Source organism: Propithecus coquereli, unplaced genomic scaffold (genome assembly GCF_000956105.1).
Source record: "Propithecus coquereli isolate 6110/MARCELLA unplaced genomic scaffold, Pcoq_1.0 Scaffold32, whole genome shotgun sequence".
Lineage (NCBI taxonomy): Eukaryota > Metazoa > Chordata > Mammalia > Primates > Indriidae > Propithecus > Propithecus coquereli.
In genome coordinates, this window is record NW_012148841.1 from 6,761,508 (window position 1) to 6,778,172 (window position 16,665).

Sequence of the window (16,665 nt, forward strand, 5' to 3'; positions counted from 1 at the left end):
TTTTACACTCTTGTTTTCACACGAAGTCCTCAGGCTCGGTGTGTATTTTACACATAGAGCTCATCCCCATCCAGACCAGCCACACGTCAGGGCTTGAGTCACACGGATACGAGGCTAGTGGCTCCTGTCCTGGCCAGGCACGGGCTTGGATCTAGCCCTGGCACCCCTTGCCTGGGCACCTTCTGTGTTGTGAGGGGAACACAGGGCAGCCAGGGTCCCAGAGGCGTGCATCAGTTGTGGGCTCAGAACATAAAGTAGAGAAAGATTATCTGCACGAGAATGATTGAATTTTCTGGCATTTCTTCTCTGGGCGCCCCCCCACAGCTTCTCCACCTCCTGAAGGAGGCTCTTAGAGACCCACCCCCCTCCCATTCAACTCCCACACTCCCGCCTTCCCTCTCTGCTTGGAAATGGCCACGGAGACTGCAGCAGAGCCTCCTTGGAGACACGGAGGACATTAATCAGTTTCACAGCTGGAGGCAAAATGATCTAGTGCAGCAATTCCTCCATTAAGGGGCTTTCTCTTGGCCCTTCCATTGAGCAAGGCTTTTGCATACAGTGAAATGTGCTTTGTCTTCACCAGGGCAGACAAAGGATTAAATTAAAAGAGCAATAACCTAGCTGCTAGCTGGGCTTCTGGGAAGGCAGCAGGGGCAGGCGCTCTGTCTCTGAGAAGTGGCAGCTGGTTGCACCTTTTGGTCTTCCTAGGAATAAAGTCATCATGTGCCCAACCTGGCCCTACCAGGGGTCCTAGCTGGATGGGACTTTTCAGTGCATTGAGCAGCCCCTATTTCCAGATGAGGGAGGGAACTGAGGCCTTCACCTGGGCCAGGTAACTCCAGTGAGAACCACAGTCTCCCGACCCATCCCCTTCTACCCTATTCTGGCAAATTCTGCCATTGGTGTCCCACCCCTTTCTTTCCTGAGTGCCAGCGCCACCCCCGTCCCCACTGATTCAGCCCCCCTGACGTCTGCCTGCCAACTCTGGAGCACAGCCTGAGATCTCAGCAAAAGGCGTTCTACTCCAGGTTCTTGTTAAAATGCTCGCAGAAGGAAAAAGCAATGGCGGGGGACATTTCCCACTCTGCGTATGTGGCCACTGCTGAGTGTCCACATGCCGGAGAGACACTCTCAAACAGACGGAGTCATGGTCGTAAAGACTGGATCTGCGAAGCCTGAGTCTCATCTGGCAGCACAGGACCCCGGCTGATTATGGAACGGGAACGACAGAGTGGGAAGCACCGGATCCGCAGCGTTTAACAGTGAAGGATTACATTGTTAACAGCATCATGCATTTGTCAACGTGCCTCTTAAAAACACTCAAGTTCTCGTCTATAACCCACCTAGCGCATCCTCAGAGCAATGCGACACAAGCGGAAGCCAAGCTACTGCTTGTGGAGGGTAGTATGTCATTTAGTAGTTTTCCTTCTCCGAGGCACCCTCCCTCCCTGCTCCCCAGCTCCCACCCCTGAGCTGACGTGGGGGTGGAACAGGGGAAAAGAGGGAGAGGAACTGGGGCTTTTACAAAATATTCAGCTTAAACTGAAAAATATAATAGGAATGTGGCATCGTGTTTGTAAGTTGCCACGGCCCAGTTGGAAGATTATACCATGTGCTGGTGGCCCTCTGGGGTGGGTTTGGGACCATGAACTCAGTGACTCGCAGAGTCGTCAGCACTGCCTGGACTGGGAGAGAATAAGAGTCCTTCTTTCCCCCTGGAAACTTGGCCTAGGGTGGCCTGGAAACTTCTCTGTTCTATAGGAGATGGGAGGCTGAATCCTTGTGGCTAGTGTCCACTGCGGGCCTGAAAGCAACTGAGGGCTACAAAAGCCACACGGGTCGAATCATTGGCTGGCGACTCCCACTGCGGTGGGGCAGCCAGCCCTCCAGGGTGTGGCGCCCCTCCACCCCAGGCCACCACCCCAGGGAGCCTGACATTTCAGGAGACTGGGCCAGCTCCCTCTCACCTTCCTTTCTCCGTACACCAGTGGCACAATACAGGATGAATGGGGCAGGAAGGATGGGCCGGTTGTCTTCCAAACTGGAGCTTTTGTGTCCAAGAGCAAACCATAGCTGCAAAGAGGCTGCAAATAGAGAAACCTGGGGTGGTGGTAAAGGAATATTCCCAGCAGGGAAACCAGAGCGCTTGTCTGACAAGCATTTGTTAACTGAATTGATCTGATTACTCAGGACTTTTCTTAGCCAGTACTGGGGCAGAGAGGGGCTGCAGTTGCTTTTCATTCTATGTAATTTCTGTTTTCCAAGAATGAATATCAAGGGAACAGCTTTGATTAAACAAGCCTTTTAAAAGGGGGAGAAAACGCCAGGTTTTACAGAAAGCCTTACTGAGTTGCTGGCAAATGGCCACATGACACAATATTTTTAGTCTATGGATATTATCTCTTTTCTAAGCACAAAACTGCTATTCCCATTAACACAGCTCGTAGGTTCAGGGAAAAAAGAAATTAGCCTGGCTCTGAAAAAAAAATCAAGATTCCAGGAAATCAGCCTCTTAATAGAAATTAAAAATAAAATTCTCATGTCCCTATTTCTACAGTTCTCCATATCCTTTCTATCTGCTGCTCTTTCTTTCCTTTCTTCCTTTCTTTCTGCATTAGTTGTTGAGTCTGTAGGCCAAACTGTAGAAGATTTCATAGCCAAACCTAGCATGACCACATTCAAACAGAATTTTTAAAAATGTTTGGCACGAGCTCAAGCAAGAGTGAGACCCCGTCTCTACAAAAATAAAAAAAATTAGCAGGGTTTGGGGGTGCGCACCTGTAGTCCCAGCTACTCAGGAGGCTGAGGCAGGAGGATCGCTGCAGCCCAGTAGTTGGAGGCTGCAGTGAGCTACGATCACCCCACTGCACTCTAGCCCGGGTGACAGAGCAAGATCCTGTCTCAAAAAAAAAAAAAGAGTTCAGCATGACTTCTTATTGTTGCTTTTTTTTCATTTTGTTTTAAGATTCTCTAAGGTCGGAATGTTGGTCTCACATAGATGGGCAATGAACAAGAAGAAAAACCCCAATGTTCAAAAAATATTTATTAGGCATCTATTATGTGCCAGTCACGGAGGATATAGCGGTGCATAAAATGAAGCCCTTTTTTTCATGAATCTTACCTTCTAAGGAGACAGTATTGCCTAACATTTACTAGAACTGCCAGGCACTGTTCTAGCACTTTACAAGATAACCCCATGGGGCATGCCCTAGTACTGCTATTCTTCGTATAAGCTCTGTCAGCTGCAAAGTGGGGAACCAGGATTCCAACCCAGGCAGTCTGGCTCCAGGGTCACCAAAGCTAATTTACTACCCTAATGCATGACTCCTGTACTCCAGAGAGGTCTCAGAGTCCTCCTTCTCCGTTCCCATCATATCTTGCATTCGTCCCTCCCCCACATCTTCTTTGTCTGTTCCCTCAGTTGACCATGAGCTTTTGGACGATGGGGCCTATCTGTCATCTCTGTATCCCAAGACTTTACAGTGCTTGGTACCAATGAGCGTTAGAGACTCACCTCCTAGAGCATTTCAAAACCCATGTGCAGAGACATCCTGATTGCATGTAGTAAATGCCCCCATGGGTCTCTAAGACCCTGTCATTCCATCACATCCAGCTTGGGTCTCTGATTTATGGATGTGTGAGGATTCCCTGCAGGGAAGGCTCTGCTCAAAGACACAGGACTGCTCTATGTGCAGGCCTAGGCAGTTGCTGTCCAGGCAGCGAACAGGAGAGTTGATGGAGGGCTTGGGATTTAAACATCACGCCTCGGAGTGCTGCCAAGGTGCTTCTGCAATCTGGGGGGCTGGGAGAAGGGTGCTCTGTGGCATTGCCCAAATATTTCCTCTTAAAAATGAATGGGAAACACCTATATGAGCAGCAAGAAAGACTTAGTAAAATAACCCCCTACAGTACAATGCTGTGGCATCATTAATTAAAAAGGCCATAAAATAAGATTTAAGAACATGGGTAAATGCTCAAGATATAAATAAATAGAACAGATATTATAATTTTTATTTGAACATCTCAGTTTTTTGAAGGGTGTAAGTTTGCACAGAAAAGAACAGAAGGCTATCATCAAAATCATGAGATTTTAGAGGTGACTTATATTTCATCTCTTCTTTTGTACTTTTCTCTTTCCCAGTTTTTATACAAAAATATATTCATCACAACTAGAAAAACATTATTAAATAATAAACAGAAAGTAAACACTTTAAAAAATGGTTTAAATGCCTGATACTGGCCCCAAGGGAGACCTTTAATCTTTCTTTTTTGTGCACGTTCTCTTCTTGCACTGGGAGCTCCGCAGTGATCACAAAACAGCAAATTGCTGGGTTGGAAACCTTGGCAGGTTTTCCTTTGATTCTAGACTTCAGGGGCTGTGGCTCTGGTTACAAAACCTCCACTGATTATCTGATCCAGAGATCTAAGGCCTTGAGGATAGAACATCCCTCATCCTAGCAGGAAATAATGAAACCTTCTAACCTTGAAGCCGTTAGGAACAAATGGGTATAAACACGTAGTCTGCAGTGTTGCTGCAGCCCTTCATATTTTACAGTGTGCATTCTCATTTAATACTCACAATAACGTGGAGGAGCAATTGTCGTATCATCCCTAAGCTATGAGCAAGAAAGGGACTTGCCCCAGATCTTGTGGCGAGGACTGGAGCTTGGACCCAGCTCTTGTGATCTGGGCCCTTCCTCTGCTTCCTTGACTCCATCGTGGGAGCAAGAAAGCAACCTTGATGAGCACCCGTGGGTGGCTCAGGCACAGTCCTCCTGTGGGCTGGCCCTTAGTGGGCTGCACAGATGAGCCTGTCTGCTCCTGTCAGACCAAGTGGCTCTGGGCAGGGTGTCTTCAAGAGAGCTGGGCTTGGCATTGGGAGCCAAGGATGACAAAGACTCTCACCTACCAAAGATGTGGGAAGGGCTTTACTGGTGACCACATGCTAGAAATTAGATTTCAAAAGCTCTTCTATAGCCCCAAGCCAGATTCCAACCTGTCCTCTAAGCCCTGCTACGTTTCATTCTCAGCTCACACATGTTCCTTGTTCCTTCCGCCATTGCAACGAGTAATGCCTGTGCACATTTTTATACCCTGCTTTGTAGAAAGTTCTTTTAAGGGTAGTGACCAGATCCTACTCCTTTGGGTATAGTCCTGCTACTCAGTGTGTGGTAGGTGTGTTCAAACAGTGTTGGTTAAAGCCAACAAACACATAGAATCTAAGCCAGAGGTTGCCCAGAGGGGAAGTGAGAACACAGTGAGGGCATAAGGAGACGGGACTCAGAAGCAGAGCCTGCCTGGACAGGGACCTTTGCACACTTTCTGTAATGGAAGCAGGGTCCGATGACAGCTTCTCAGGGTGGGGTTAATCGGGGCCATAGGCTCAGACCAACAGATCCAGAAGTTTCTTGATTCAAGAGCCATTAAGTCCGAGAGCTGCGCATTTGGACCTCTTCCTGACGCATAGGAATATTCCATGGGTTACGAATACAAAGTGAGAACTGAACAAACACTTCTGGGGAAAGGTGTATAGGTGTGCTGCTGCCTTAATAAAATGTTTTCCCTCGTTTTTTAGTATTTCCTGATTTCTCCCTCAAAGAACTTTGGAATGTCTGCTAATGGTACCCTCTTCTCCACAACAGAATTGGACTTTGAAGCAGGACACAGCAGGTAGCCTTGCCCGTGCTCGAATACTGTTTGTCCGAGGGTGGAGGGCAGCTGCCCCCAGCAGTCCGCTGCCTCATTTTAAGCTCAGAGGGCAGGCGGAGCGTGCCACAGGCAGACACCCGCCCGCAGAGATGGTGGCTGTGGATAAGCCACTGCGGAAGAGCCGGGCGTGGGTTTAGAGATGGGGGAGAGGACAGCAGGTGGCCAGGGGGCAGACTCTTCCCTCACTCCTCCCACCCCATTTCCCGTACCCCGTTTTGAGGTGGTGTAAGCAGAGCTTGATTCTCTCACTTGGGGTGTTTCCCTGACAGTTTCCGTCTCACTGTGGAAGTGAGGGACAGCGGAGGCCTCAGAGCCTCCACGGCGCTCCAGGTGAACATCGTGAACCTCAACGACGAAATCCCTCGCTTTACCAGGTAGGCCTGAGGCACGCAGGACCCCGGGCTGCAGGCTCCATCCTTCTTAGGCGGCTTGGTCTCCTTTGACTCATTTAACGCAAGACAGAGGGGTGCCCCTCGCTCTGGCCTAGAGCAGAGCCAAGAGGCCTGAGATCTTCCACGTCCTTCATCTGGCCTCTGCACTTGTGTTTTCCACCTTTGCTGCCCACGCCCCCGCTCCCCCACACCCCACGCGCCGGGGGATTGTAGATATGGTGGGCAGAGGGGAGGGGTGGGACACAGCTCCTGGTGCGTGGCTTGCCCCTGTGCGTTAATGACAGCAGAATCCTAGCGCACGTACCGTCGGGCAAGGCTCCCTGAAGCCTGCCTTAGAGTGTCGGCCTCGCACCCAGCAGCCTGCCTTAGAGTGTCGGCCTCGCACCCAGCAGCGGTGGCTGCCCACTGCTGGCCGTGCTGAAGTTTCTTCCTGTCATGGTGGATCCAGAAAAGAGATCTGGCTGTGTGACAGCTCCTGTGTCCGGCAGAGGTGAGGGAGGTAAATGCATCTGGTAGGGGCAGTTTGTGGCAATGTGCCTGGCACCATCCCAGGCACAAAGGGAGACTCGAGCCTATAGAAGATGGTGGATGCAGGGGCAGAGGGTGGGATTCTGAGCTAGCAGCTGGCACTCCAAACAGCCTGGCTTGCTGGTTAGAGCCTCTGCCCGCCCCAGTCCCAGACATGGGCATAGGAGCCAGCCACAGGGACAGTGGCAAAATCACCTGCCTGGGGTTAACTGCATTAATGGCCATGAATAGATTCAGCACTGACCAACAAAAAGCCATTAGGCCGCAGAGCGAGGTGGATGGCTTGCAAAAGTATCCCAAGATTGGGAGATATTAAAGCCACCCCACTTCCAGGCTAACCTGGTGCCAGGTGGCCAACACACTGCAACTGTGAAACTTGCGGATGTTGTCATGGTCTACAGGCCAGTTGTAGGTGAACGTGGAGGGAACAGCAGCAGACAAACTCCCATGCAATGCTTCCCATCAGTGCCGATGCTGGCTCAGACTCCCAAGGAGAGCACAGTGCGTTTCTGCTGATGGGCCGCTCCAGGAGCACGGGCCAGGCAGTTTAGTAATACTTGGGACATCCCAGCCCAGACTCAGGTTCTTCGGGACCCCCAGAGGAAAGCGATGGCTGCTGGGCTGGAGCAGATGCATTCCCTGAGGCCTTCCCCACACACCCCGTCTGTGAGGAGGGAAGCAGGTTAATGGGGCTGCAAAGGAAAAAATAATACATTATCTCCAGGGGCAGCACTTGCAAACCATCTGGTTTGGGCTACATCTTCCAAAATACAGAAATTGACCTCAGCAGAGAGAGAACATGACCCTGGTTGGTTTGAGGGGCACCCAGAGGTCAGGCTGGTGCTCTCTGGTTCTCCCTTTTGGTTTGAGAGAGGATTCTGTTGGCTCCCTCCATGCAGAGAGTGTGATCTGTGCGAGCATCTGATTTTTTTAGTCGGTCGACTTTGTTTCAGTGTTCCATGGGTGGTGGTAAGGACTGTGAAAGCCTCCACTCCAAAAGGAGGATTTGGGGCAGGGTGGCTGCCCCGACTTAGAGCCAGCCTCGTCCAGCAACCATCCGCAATCGGAAAGGGTTCGCTTCCTGGTAGACTAGCTGCTGACTTTGAGGGCTTTCTTGGTTCCCCTGAGCTTCTCATTTTCCTTCCCCCCCAAATCAGTGCCAACACTAACCATAAATTATTTAACTCAGGATTAACAAAATGAAATCCTCAAACTGACCCAAGTATGCTGAGTTTGAGTGTGAAATATTAATAGAAATGTAAAATGTAGAAACGGCCCTTCTATCTTTACCTGTTGTTAAACTCCTGCAATTAATACAACAACGGCAAGCCCTGTTACCTGCCTGTCTGCTGAAAATGTCTTACCATTCTATCCCTGGGTGGTGACAAACATCAGAATGCTTTATGGACTCATGACGTGTACCCTAGGAGCCTGCTATTATAAAAGCCGAGCACTTTATTATAAAAGTACCTGACATATTTACTCTTCAGGTGTGCGTAGGGCTTGCTGTTTTGCAGAGCACTTTATTTTAGAGTTGGGCAGGTAGGTCTTTCTCCCCTCCTGCCCATTTCTCTTATATTTACTCTCAGTCCTTCTCCACGTGGTGCCTGGCAGTGCCACGCACACCTTAGGCACTCACTAAATACTCATTCCAGCAATGCAGCCATACCCCTCTCAAAGAAGGTCCCACATAGGGAAAATCTCGACTTGGGAAACTAGGAAATTAGAGGTGAAAATTTGCCCCACTGAAATCACTTTCCCTCAGCAAAAGGACCTTCTGCAGAGCTATTTTAAATGATAAACCTCCCTTGGTGCATTCACAATTACTCAGTTTATCCAAATTGTATAGTTGTTAAAACTCCCGTCCTCTCTGTTTTATTACCGGCCTTTTCCAATGGCCTTGGTGACTGAGGAAAATGGGTAAGTCGGTGTTTTGGGGTTATCTGGTAAGAAGTCATCCTTGGAGGACAGTCATCTGACCTGATCTTCTGTCAGGAGACTCATTGCTCAGTTCAGAGAGCCGCTGACCTCATGATTAATGTGACTTGGAAAGGTATACAAGTTCTGTCTATAAATTCTGTATACTTAGGCAAAAAAAAAAAAAAAAGAAAGAAAAGAAAAAAAAAGACAAGGAAGAAAAAAAAGTGAGCAAAGGCACTAGAATAGAGAAATTTTACAATTTTTCCAGCTTCTCCCATCATGGGATGGGAGTCAGGAATAAGGAAGAGAACCTGTAGTTGTGGACATAATGTCCAAATGGATTTGTAAAAGAATTTAGGGAACTTTTGCACCAAAATTGGGAGACCAAGAGGAGATAGCTGGATAGTCCAACCATCCTCATTTTAAAAGATGCTAGTGCCGAAGCTGATCTGCAATGGCGTGAGGTAGGTGTGCACAGTCAGAGACTGTGGTCCATGTAAATCGTTGCATTAACAGTGTGGTTCTTTCTTTGCATCCACGGGGATGTGATCTTTGGGAATACAAAGCCAGTCACCCCTCCTCTCAGCTGCTGTGCTCTCCCTCTGAGCATGTTGATGCAACTCAAACAGCTCAGCGCTATATTTAGTACCAACCAAAATACCCACCCTCCCATGCCCCTGAAAATTAGCTGTGTCTGCTGTATTTCTGTTCCAGCCCAACGCGAGTGTACACGATTCTGGAGGAACTGAGTCCAGGAACCATTGTGGCCAACATCACAGCTGAGGATCCTGATGGTGAAGGTTTTCCCAGCCACCTCCTATACAGCATTACTACTGTTAGCAACTATTTCGTGATAAATCCGTGTAAGTCACACACATCCATCCCTAAGTGCATCTTCTAATTCGGCCATTTGGATTGTTTTACAGTACAGTTGTCCCTCGGTGTCCAATGGGGATTGATTCCAGGAACCCTGAGGAAACCAAAATCCGTGGACACTCAAGTCCTTGATAGAAAATGGTGTAGTATTTGCATACAGCTTTGTGCACATCCTCCCATATACTTTACATCATTTCTAGATTACTTGTAATACCGAATGCAATATCAATGCTATGTAAATAGTAGTTATACTGTATTGTTTAGGGAATAATGAGAGAAAAATGTGTATTTTATTGTAACCCAACATATCTAAAATATTATTTCAACATGTAATCAATATGTAAAATTATTAATGAGATAGTTTACATTATTTTCTTTAGTACCAAGTCTTGGAAGTTCGTTGTGTATTTTATACTCACAGCACATCTCAATTCAGACTAGCACCATTTCGAGTGCTAAATAGCTACATGTGGCTAGTGGAGACCATAGTGGACAGTGTCACTCTAGATCAATCTGCTGGATTGCGGGGAGTTATTTTCCCATCTGAGTATCTCAGTGCAGGGATGGAAAGTTCTTCCCTTCTGTAATAGCCATCTTTTATTACTGGGGCCTTGGTATATACCAGGCATTATGCTGAGTGACGAAAATGCATTATGCCTCAGGTACTCAACATGACAACCCAATGAACTACTATAATCCACATTTTACAGATGAGGAAACTGAGGCTTAGGGATAGACTCAGACAGGTTAAATGACTTGTGCAAGGTCTTACAGCTCCAGGGCCTGCCCTATTAACCACTACTAGACCATCCCACCTCCAATCACTTCACCAAAACAGATTTCACTTCACATAACGATTTCATGGAGGCCAGCCGTGGGCAATCCCAGAAAGCCAGTGTGTTACTGGTTCCATAGGCTTCAGAGCAAAGGATACTGCTGCCCAGGAGAGGAAAGCAAAGGCAACAATTGTCCTCTAGCTCTGAAAACTTCCCAGTGCTGTCACTGAGGACCTCAGTCAGCTGATAATGTCGGGACAGACAAGCATGGTTGAGATTTCTGTTCACTCTGATATTGCAAAATTAAACTTTTAACAAGTACAGACAAGTACAGTGGGTTTTGTTTTTTTTTTTTTTTTGAGCATATTTATCAAGACTCTTTGGTTGTAAGTAACAGAAACTAAGGCAAACCAAACTAAGCAAGAGGGGAAAAAAAAGGTAAAGACATCTATCACCAGGATCCTGGGTCTCTCATAAGAAAGAGTCAAATAATCGGGGCCTAGGAAAGGTGTGAACCAGCACTGGCCCAGGGGCCTCGGTGGTAGAGCGCTGGCCTTTTACCTGTAGCTCCACTATCAACCTGACTGATTCCCCAACATGGGACTCTCAGTTATAATTTCCCCAGAAGACAACCCAGCGGGTCAAGCTGGAATCAGCTATCCACCAGTCCAGTCAACTACGGGCAAGGGCTGCTGCCAGGAGCCCAACCCTGAAGTCTGTTGTGAAAAATTCTAGAAGAGTCAAACCAGATATCCCAACAAATGTCTAGCACAGGAACTCACATGGGATTTCCTAAAACAGTGTTTGTATTGAGAAGATTCTCTATGTAAGCCAGTCCTCAAAGGAGAATGACCTTTTCCCATTTTTTCCACATTTCCATATTCCTTTACTCTTCGTTTCTCTTCAAAGGGTCATGTTCTAACCTTTGCCTTCTTAGTGACTGGCACCATTCTAGTGGCCCAGAGGATAGACCGAGATGCAGGTGAATTAAGACAAAATCCTGCCATTTCTGTAGAGGTTCTGGTGAAGGACAGACCCCACGGAGGTCAGGAGAATCGCATGCAGATAACCTTCCTTGTGGAAGACATCAACGACAACCCCGCCACGTGCAGGAAGTTCTCCTTCAGGTATTCACGGTTTGAAACTCGTGCTGAGCATTTTACCTCTTTGGTGGTCCTTGGCCCTTTGGCTTCTCTGGTATGTTCTCAGAAGGGACTGCAGAATTATGGGCATCTGGGGAAACGGCTCATGAAAATAAGTAGATTCGAACTGTCCAATTTTGTTCACAGGTTTTCTTTTCCTCATCCTTTTTTTCTTTCCTCTCTTTCATTTTCTTTCCTCTCCATTATCTCCCGTCTCCACTTTCTTACTCTTTTAAGAATTATTTTTTATTTTGTTCCCTTCTAAAACCTGTTTATCTCTGTTGGTGAAAAGTACCACAGGGACTTGTTAGGTCCTCTCCGGGCTGTGCCTTTTCTTTATTTATTGCCACTGGTGGCAAGATGGTGCTGTTAGCAGTTGTAATAGATGCTTGAGACTTAGGCTTAGTAAATAGGAACTCCCAGAGAAACACACCACCAGTAATGTGCATAAATCAAATCAAGCACTCATGTAAAACAAAACAAAGCATTCAATTCACCTTACACAACTTAATTGCATATAAACAAAAGGCAACCAAAGGGAAAAAATACAGATACAAGTGGGATATGAGGGTTACTTTATAAATGTTCACCATTCTTTGTCTCACAATCTATTCACTGTTATTTTAAAATAAGGCCCCTTGTGATCCTGGGTTAATATGCTTTTTGAAAACAGTATTGCCATTCTACTATTTTGTCAAAAAGCAACATGAACATGATTAGTAATTTCCTGTGTTAGCCTCATCTCTGAGCTTTCATACCAGCCACTCTCTGGTTTCTTGAGAATCTGAAAAGAGCTCTTTGTGGGGGGGATTGTGGAGAGCACCTCCGCGGTGACCCTTGCCAAGAGAGAGCCCTGCATCTGGAGCAAGGCTGAAGACAAGAGCAGGTCTCAGTTTCAGATATCCCCATGGAGAGTCTCCTGAGTTTATCTTTTACTGGTTTTGCAGGTTTTCTCCAGGTGACTTTGGACACAGACCCAATACATGCAAAGGGCAAAGGACCCCACCCTAGACAAGGATTGTCTAGGATGAACAATAGAAATATAAATTCCTTTATTATGTTTATGAATGTCTCTGTTCTCCCAAATGACATGCCCAGCATAATGCTAGAGAATCAGTGTGTCCTTGAGTCTGATATCAAAACAGTTCAATTCTGTTCTGGACACACCCCCGATCTGTCTGTTCAGATCCAGTCTCCACCCTGCACTGTGCCCCAGGAGGCTGACCTGCACGGATACCAGCTGGCTCCCTTGCCTTCCAGCTTCTGGTTGGCCAGCAGAGAACCCTGGAGGGAGGGGGAAAGGAAGGTCAGGATATTTATCCCTTGCTCCTTCTTTGTGGACTGGATGTATTCCTCTTGCTCCTGGAGGTCTCAGTCCCCACAAGGCAGCCCTCTGCACATGGTACTCTCTGTCTCTGGTTTCAGGCACTGCTTCCTCTGCTGGCTCCTGTGGGCCTAGAGATGGTGAGGATGCTCCTCTTATTAGCCCTGAGATACTGTACCACCCCTTGAGATTTCCATGTACTCTGAGTGCACCTTTGTAATAGCCCATTACTAAGCCCTCCTAGATTTATCCTAATCTGCCATCTGCTTCCTGTGGACACCCTGACAAAGTCAGTCACAGCCTTGAGCATGTGATAGGTTCCTGTCTCAACCTAAGCATTCATGCACCTCGGAGTCTGTTCCATGGGTGCCGATGGTTGCTGTAGGTAGGATTGTGACTTCCACACCACTGCATGCATACATGCATAAATTAAAGCCACCCTCTGTTGAGAGATGTCTGGGCCCTGGGATGGAGTCACACGTACACTTTCTTTGAAATTCTAAATCTATGCTGGTCCTCGTGGATGGTCCCAGTGCATCCTGGGAAATTTCTCCCCTCTTGTCCTGCCCTCCCAGCCCTCCTGGTCTTCTTTGTTCACCTGCCCTGAGAGGTGGGGGATGGGGGTTCAGGAGCGAGAACTCTGGGTATCTATGCCTGGAGAGGGCTGTGCTGTCTCAAATCTTCCTTGTCCTTTTCTCCCTTGGGCGCATATCTGTTAATTGCATATTTGGCTTCCTGTGGTCCAGAGTCCCTTAAGGCGTAGGAGGACATTTGCAGACTGTGTTCCAGATTAGCTGGTGAAGTCACAATTTGAATACCCCACACTGTCCAGGCCGGCCCATAGGGAGTCCTGCTCTTCATAGTCTCTCCACATTAGCCCTGAAGGCCAATGCTATGTCAGTAACTGGACTAACTGTATTTATTACTGAAGATCATCTAAACGACACTCAAGTCCCTTCTCCGGGCTTTTCCAAGGCTCAGCCATCCTAGGACCACCAAGATGTGAGGAGGAGAGACAAAAGGGCTCCCTCCCATGCAGTACCAGAGGCTGCAGTCTGCTCGCCCATGGCTCGTTTGCATACTGGGCGGGTGGGGGCCTAGAAGTCCTGAGCCTGCACCCCCTGTCCTCCTCCTCCCTTCTAATAGTGTCAAAGCCCAGCACACAAGCAGCTCAGAACAGAGCAAAACGACAACAGAAATGGTGCCCCGCCAGTCTCTGACACTTGTCCCTTCCTCAAGGGTCTTGGGCGCGGTCCCTGCTGTGGTCCCTGCGAGAGCAGGTGCAGGAGCAGTGGGGCGGGCGCCAGCACCCACAGACAGCAGCAGGCTGCGGGGGGCCCATGGGGCGGAGGGCGGCCTGGAGGAGGCGGGCGCCCCCTGCTGCCCCCGAGTCCACGCAGGGCCCCAGCTTTCAGCCGAGGAGCCTGCAGCTTTCCCAGGCTGGTAATGAATGAGCCCAGGGCCCCCTACGGAGGCATCAAAGGCGCCGTGACAGCCCCCGCTCTGGCTGTAAATCGTCGGGCGCTTGGCTGAAAGCGCTGCGCAAGCTGTTTTCGAGCAAGAGGCAGAGAAGGTTGGCAGATTCAGAAGGGGCCGGACGCAGTCACCTTTGCCTAGGGAGAGAACTGTGGTCAAATGGCTGGGAGCAGGGCAGCTCGCCTTTGAGGCCCGGATTGATGAATGAGGGGGAGTGGCTTTCCAAGTCACGAGTTTAGGGGAAGAATACCAAGTGTCTGAGGAGAATGAAAGAACATGCCAGGCAGCCCCGAGGGGCCAAGTGTAGGGGACTCTTTTGGAGTGACTGAAACGTCTGGCTTCAGGACCCAGGATTCTTTGGATGATGCAATCTCCTGGCTTTGGCAGGGTTGTAATCAAGGCTCAGATCCCCAAACCATCTGTGTACCTGGATAGTCTTTCACAGAACTCAGTAAAGTTTACAGTGACTTTACTTTACAGTAAAGTTTACAGGCAATAGAGACTCGTGTCTGCATGCATCTACTCTTGGACAGGCCTGGAAACCACTCTGAACCACTCTCTCCTCCTTTGCAAAATGGGGACAAGAATACAAACCTCCTGGAGATGAGGGAATTAGAGGTCGTGTTTTTAAAGTGCTTGGTATGATACAGCATGTGGTTGGTGTTTCATAAATGGTATCTATTCTAAGTACTTATGAATAAAACCATGACATCGTGCAATCAAGGCCAGAATGAGAATGCTCAGACTTCAGCCCTGCTGAAACATGGGGTGATCTTTGCTCAGAAGGCATCCTGGAGGCTCAGCTAGACCTACTTTCTCTCCGGCAAGCAAAGCCGTTATCCTCAGCAGCCCAAGGCCATCCTTGCTGTCAGACTGTGTTTTGCATGTGCTGAGCCCAGACCCATTTTAGCTGCCATTAAGAGAGGGTGTGGAATGTAGAAGGGAGCGTAACTTGGCTGCAGAGAGAAGTACAGAGGATTAAAGAACTTAACACGTGTTAGTCTGGGTGCTCTGAGAACCAGATGCCAAGACAGGATTAAATATGCAAGGCTTTTATTAGGAGAAATGCCTGCGGGAGAAAACGGGGAGAGAGATAGACAAGGCTGCGAAATCATCAGACCAGGTTGCAAGTCTGACCTGAGTAAAGGAAAGAGGGAGAGAACATGGTTTAGAAAGTTCTAGACTGACCTGCAGTCTAAAGAACATTCAGCTAGGACATTGGGAGTCCTGGAGCCAAATTTAGCCATCATAGGACAGGAATGAGACTGTCTTGGTATCTCAGTCATTGGTACAGGGCCTCGCTGCAAACACAGTGATGCATTTCAGAGCCCGGCAGCTGAGGCTACGTTCCTGTCGCGGTTGAAGGTCTTCCAGGCACATTCTTGTGGCAGCCGCAATATATTTTTGTAAGAAATTCTGCCAAGGCAAAATATGATCGAGAAAAATAGCAAAAAATGAAAACAAACAAAACAAAACAAAAACCAGCCACAATTCCTCCCTGCCTGTATGTGTGCTCCTTTGCAATGTGATTTTGCTATTCTTTCTATCAAGAGATGGGTCTTTCTTTCTGCTCTTTGAATATGGGCTTGACCATGTGAATTGCTTTGACCACTGGAACATTGATAAACATAGCACAACAGAGGCTTTAAAAGTGCTTGTGCATTGGAACTTGCCCTCTCTTGCTACTTCTGGAACTCTGAGACCGCCATGCAAACAGCCTAAACTAGCCCCCTAGAGGATGAGAGACAACAAGAAGCAGAGACCCACCAACTTCCCACCACCAGATGTGTGAGCGTGGCCATCCTTGGCCATCCAGTCCCAGCGGAGCTGCCAGTGACCACAGAGACTAGCCAAGCCCAACCAGAACCAGAAGAACTATGGGATAACCCATACTATTGTGAGAAATAATAAGTGCTTGCTGTTTTAATGCACTAAGTTTTGGGCTGGTATGTTATGTAGCAAAAGCTAACTGACATGACTTATGTCCATTTTATAGAAGGAGAAACTGAAACCTGGAGATACGATAAAGGCCCTCAATGAACTGAAGTGTAAAAGTGTCAGTCTTCCTCGGAGTCTCCCACACCAGGCTGGGCTTGACCACTGAGTTTGGGGGTAGCTTTACTCATTTGCATTATTGGCCTAGACTGTAGAATCAACTGAGATTGGGACCCCCACATTTGACCCTTAATAAACCTCTTTTGATGAATGAGACTAAGGTGTTAGGAGGCCCATCCGTGACAGCGGCGCCACAAGACACAAGTTGAGGAATTCCCAATTTTCAAAGCATGGGGGATGAGGGATTACAGGCATTTTCCCCAACCAGATCATAAACTCCTGCAGGGAGGGGGTGAGATTTATATTTCTCTTACATTCTTCCTCACGACTGTACGAGTCTCATAAGCTATCATTCATTCATTCATTCAACAAATATGTACTGAGTGTGCCAGGAACAAAGCAGACAAAGATCCCTGCCCTCATGGAGTTTACATTCTAGGAGGGAAGTAGACAATAAACATGATAAA

At 48.0% G+C, this 16,665-nt stretch overlaps 1 protein-coding gene across 2 annotated transcripts in view; it reads left to right on the forward strand.

Annotated features, from left to right (window-relative positions):
* Positions 1 to 16,665, forward strand: part of CDHR3 (cadherin-related family member 3) — a 55,831-nt gene that overhangs the window by 20,333 nt on the left and 18,833 nt on the right. For both annotated transcript variants that reach the window (XM_012650311.1, XM_012650312.1), the window contains exons 5-8: positions 5,576 to 5,670; positions 5,979 to 6,083; positions 9,264 to 9,412; positions 11,139 to 11,328. In XM_012650311.1, coding sequence (XP_012505765.1) covers positions 5,576 to 5,670; positions 5,979 to 6,083; positions 9,264 to 9,412; positions 11,139 to 11,328 — 539 coding nt within the window. The remainder of the gene's footprint in view (positions 1 to 5,575; positions 5,671 to 5,978; positions 6,084 to 9,263; positions 9,413 to 11,138; positions 11,329 to 16,665) is intronic.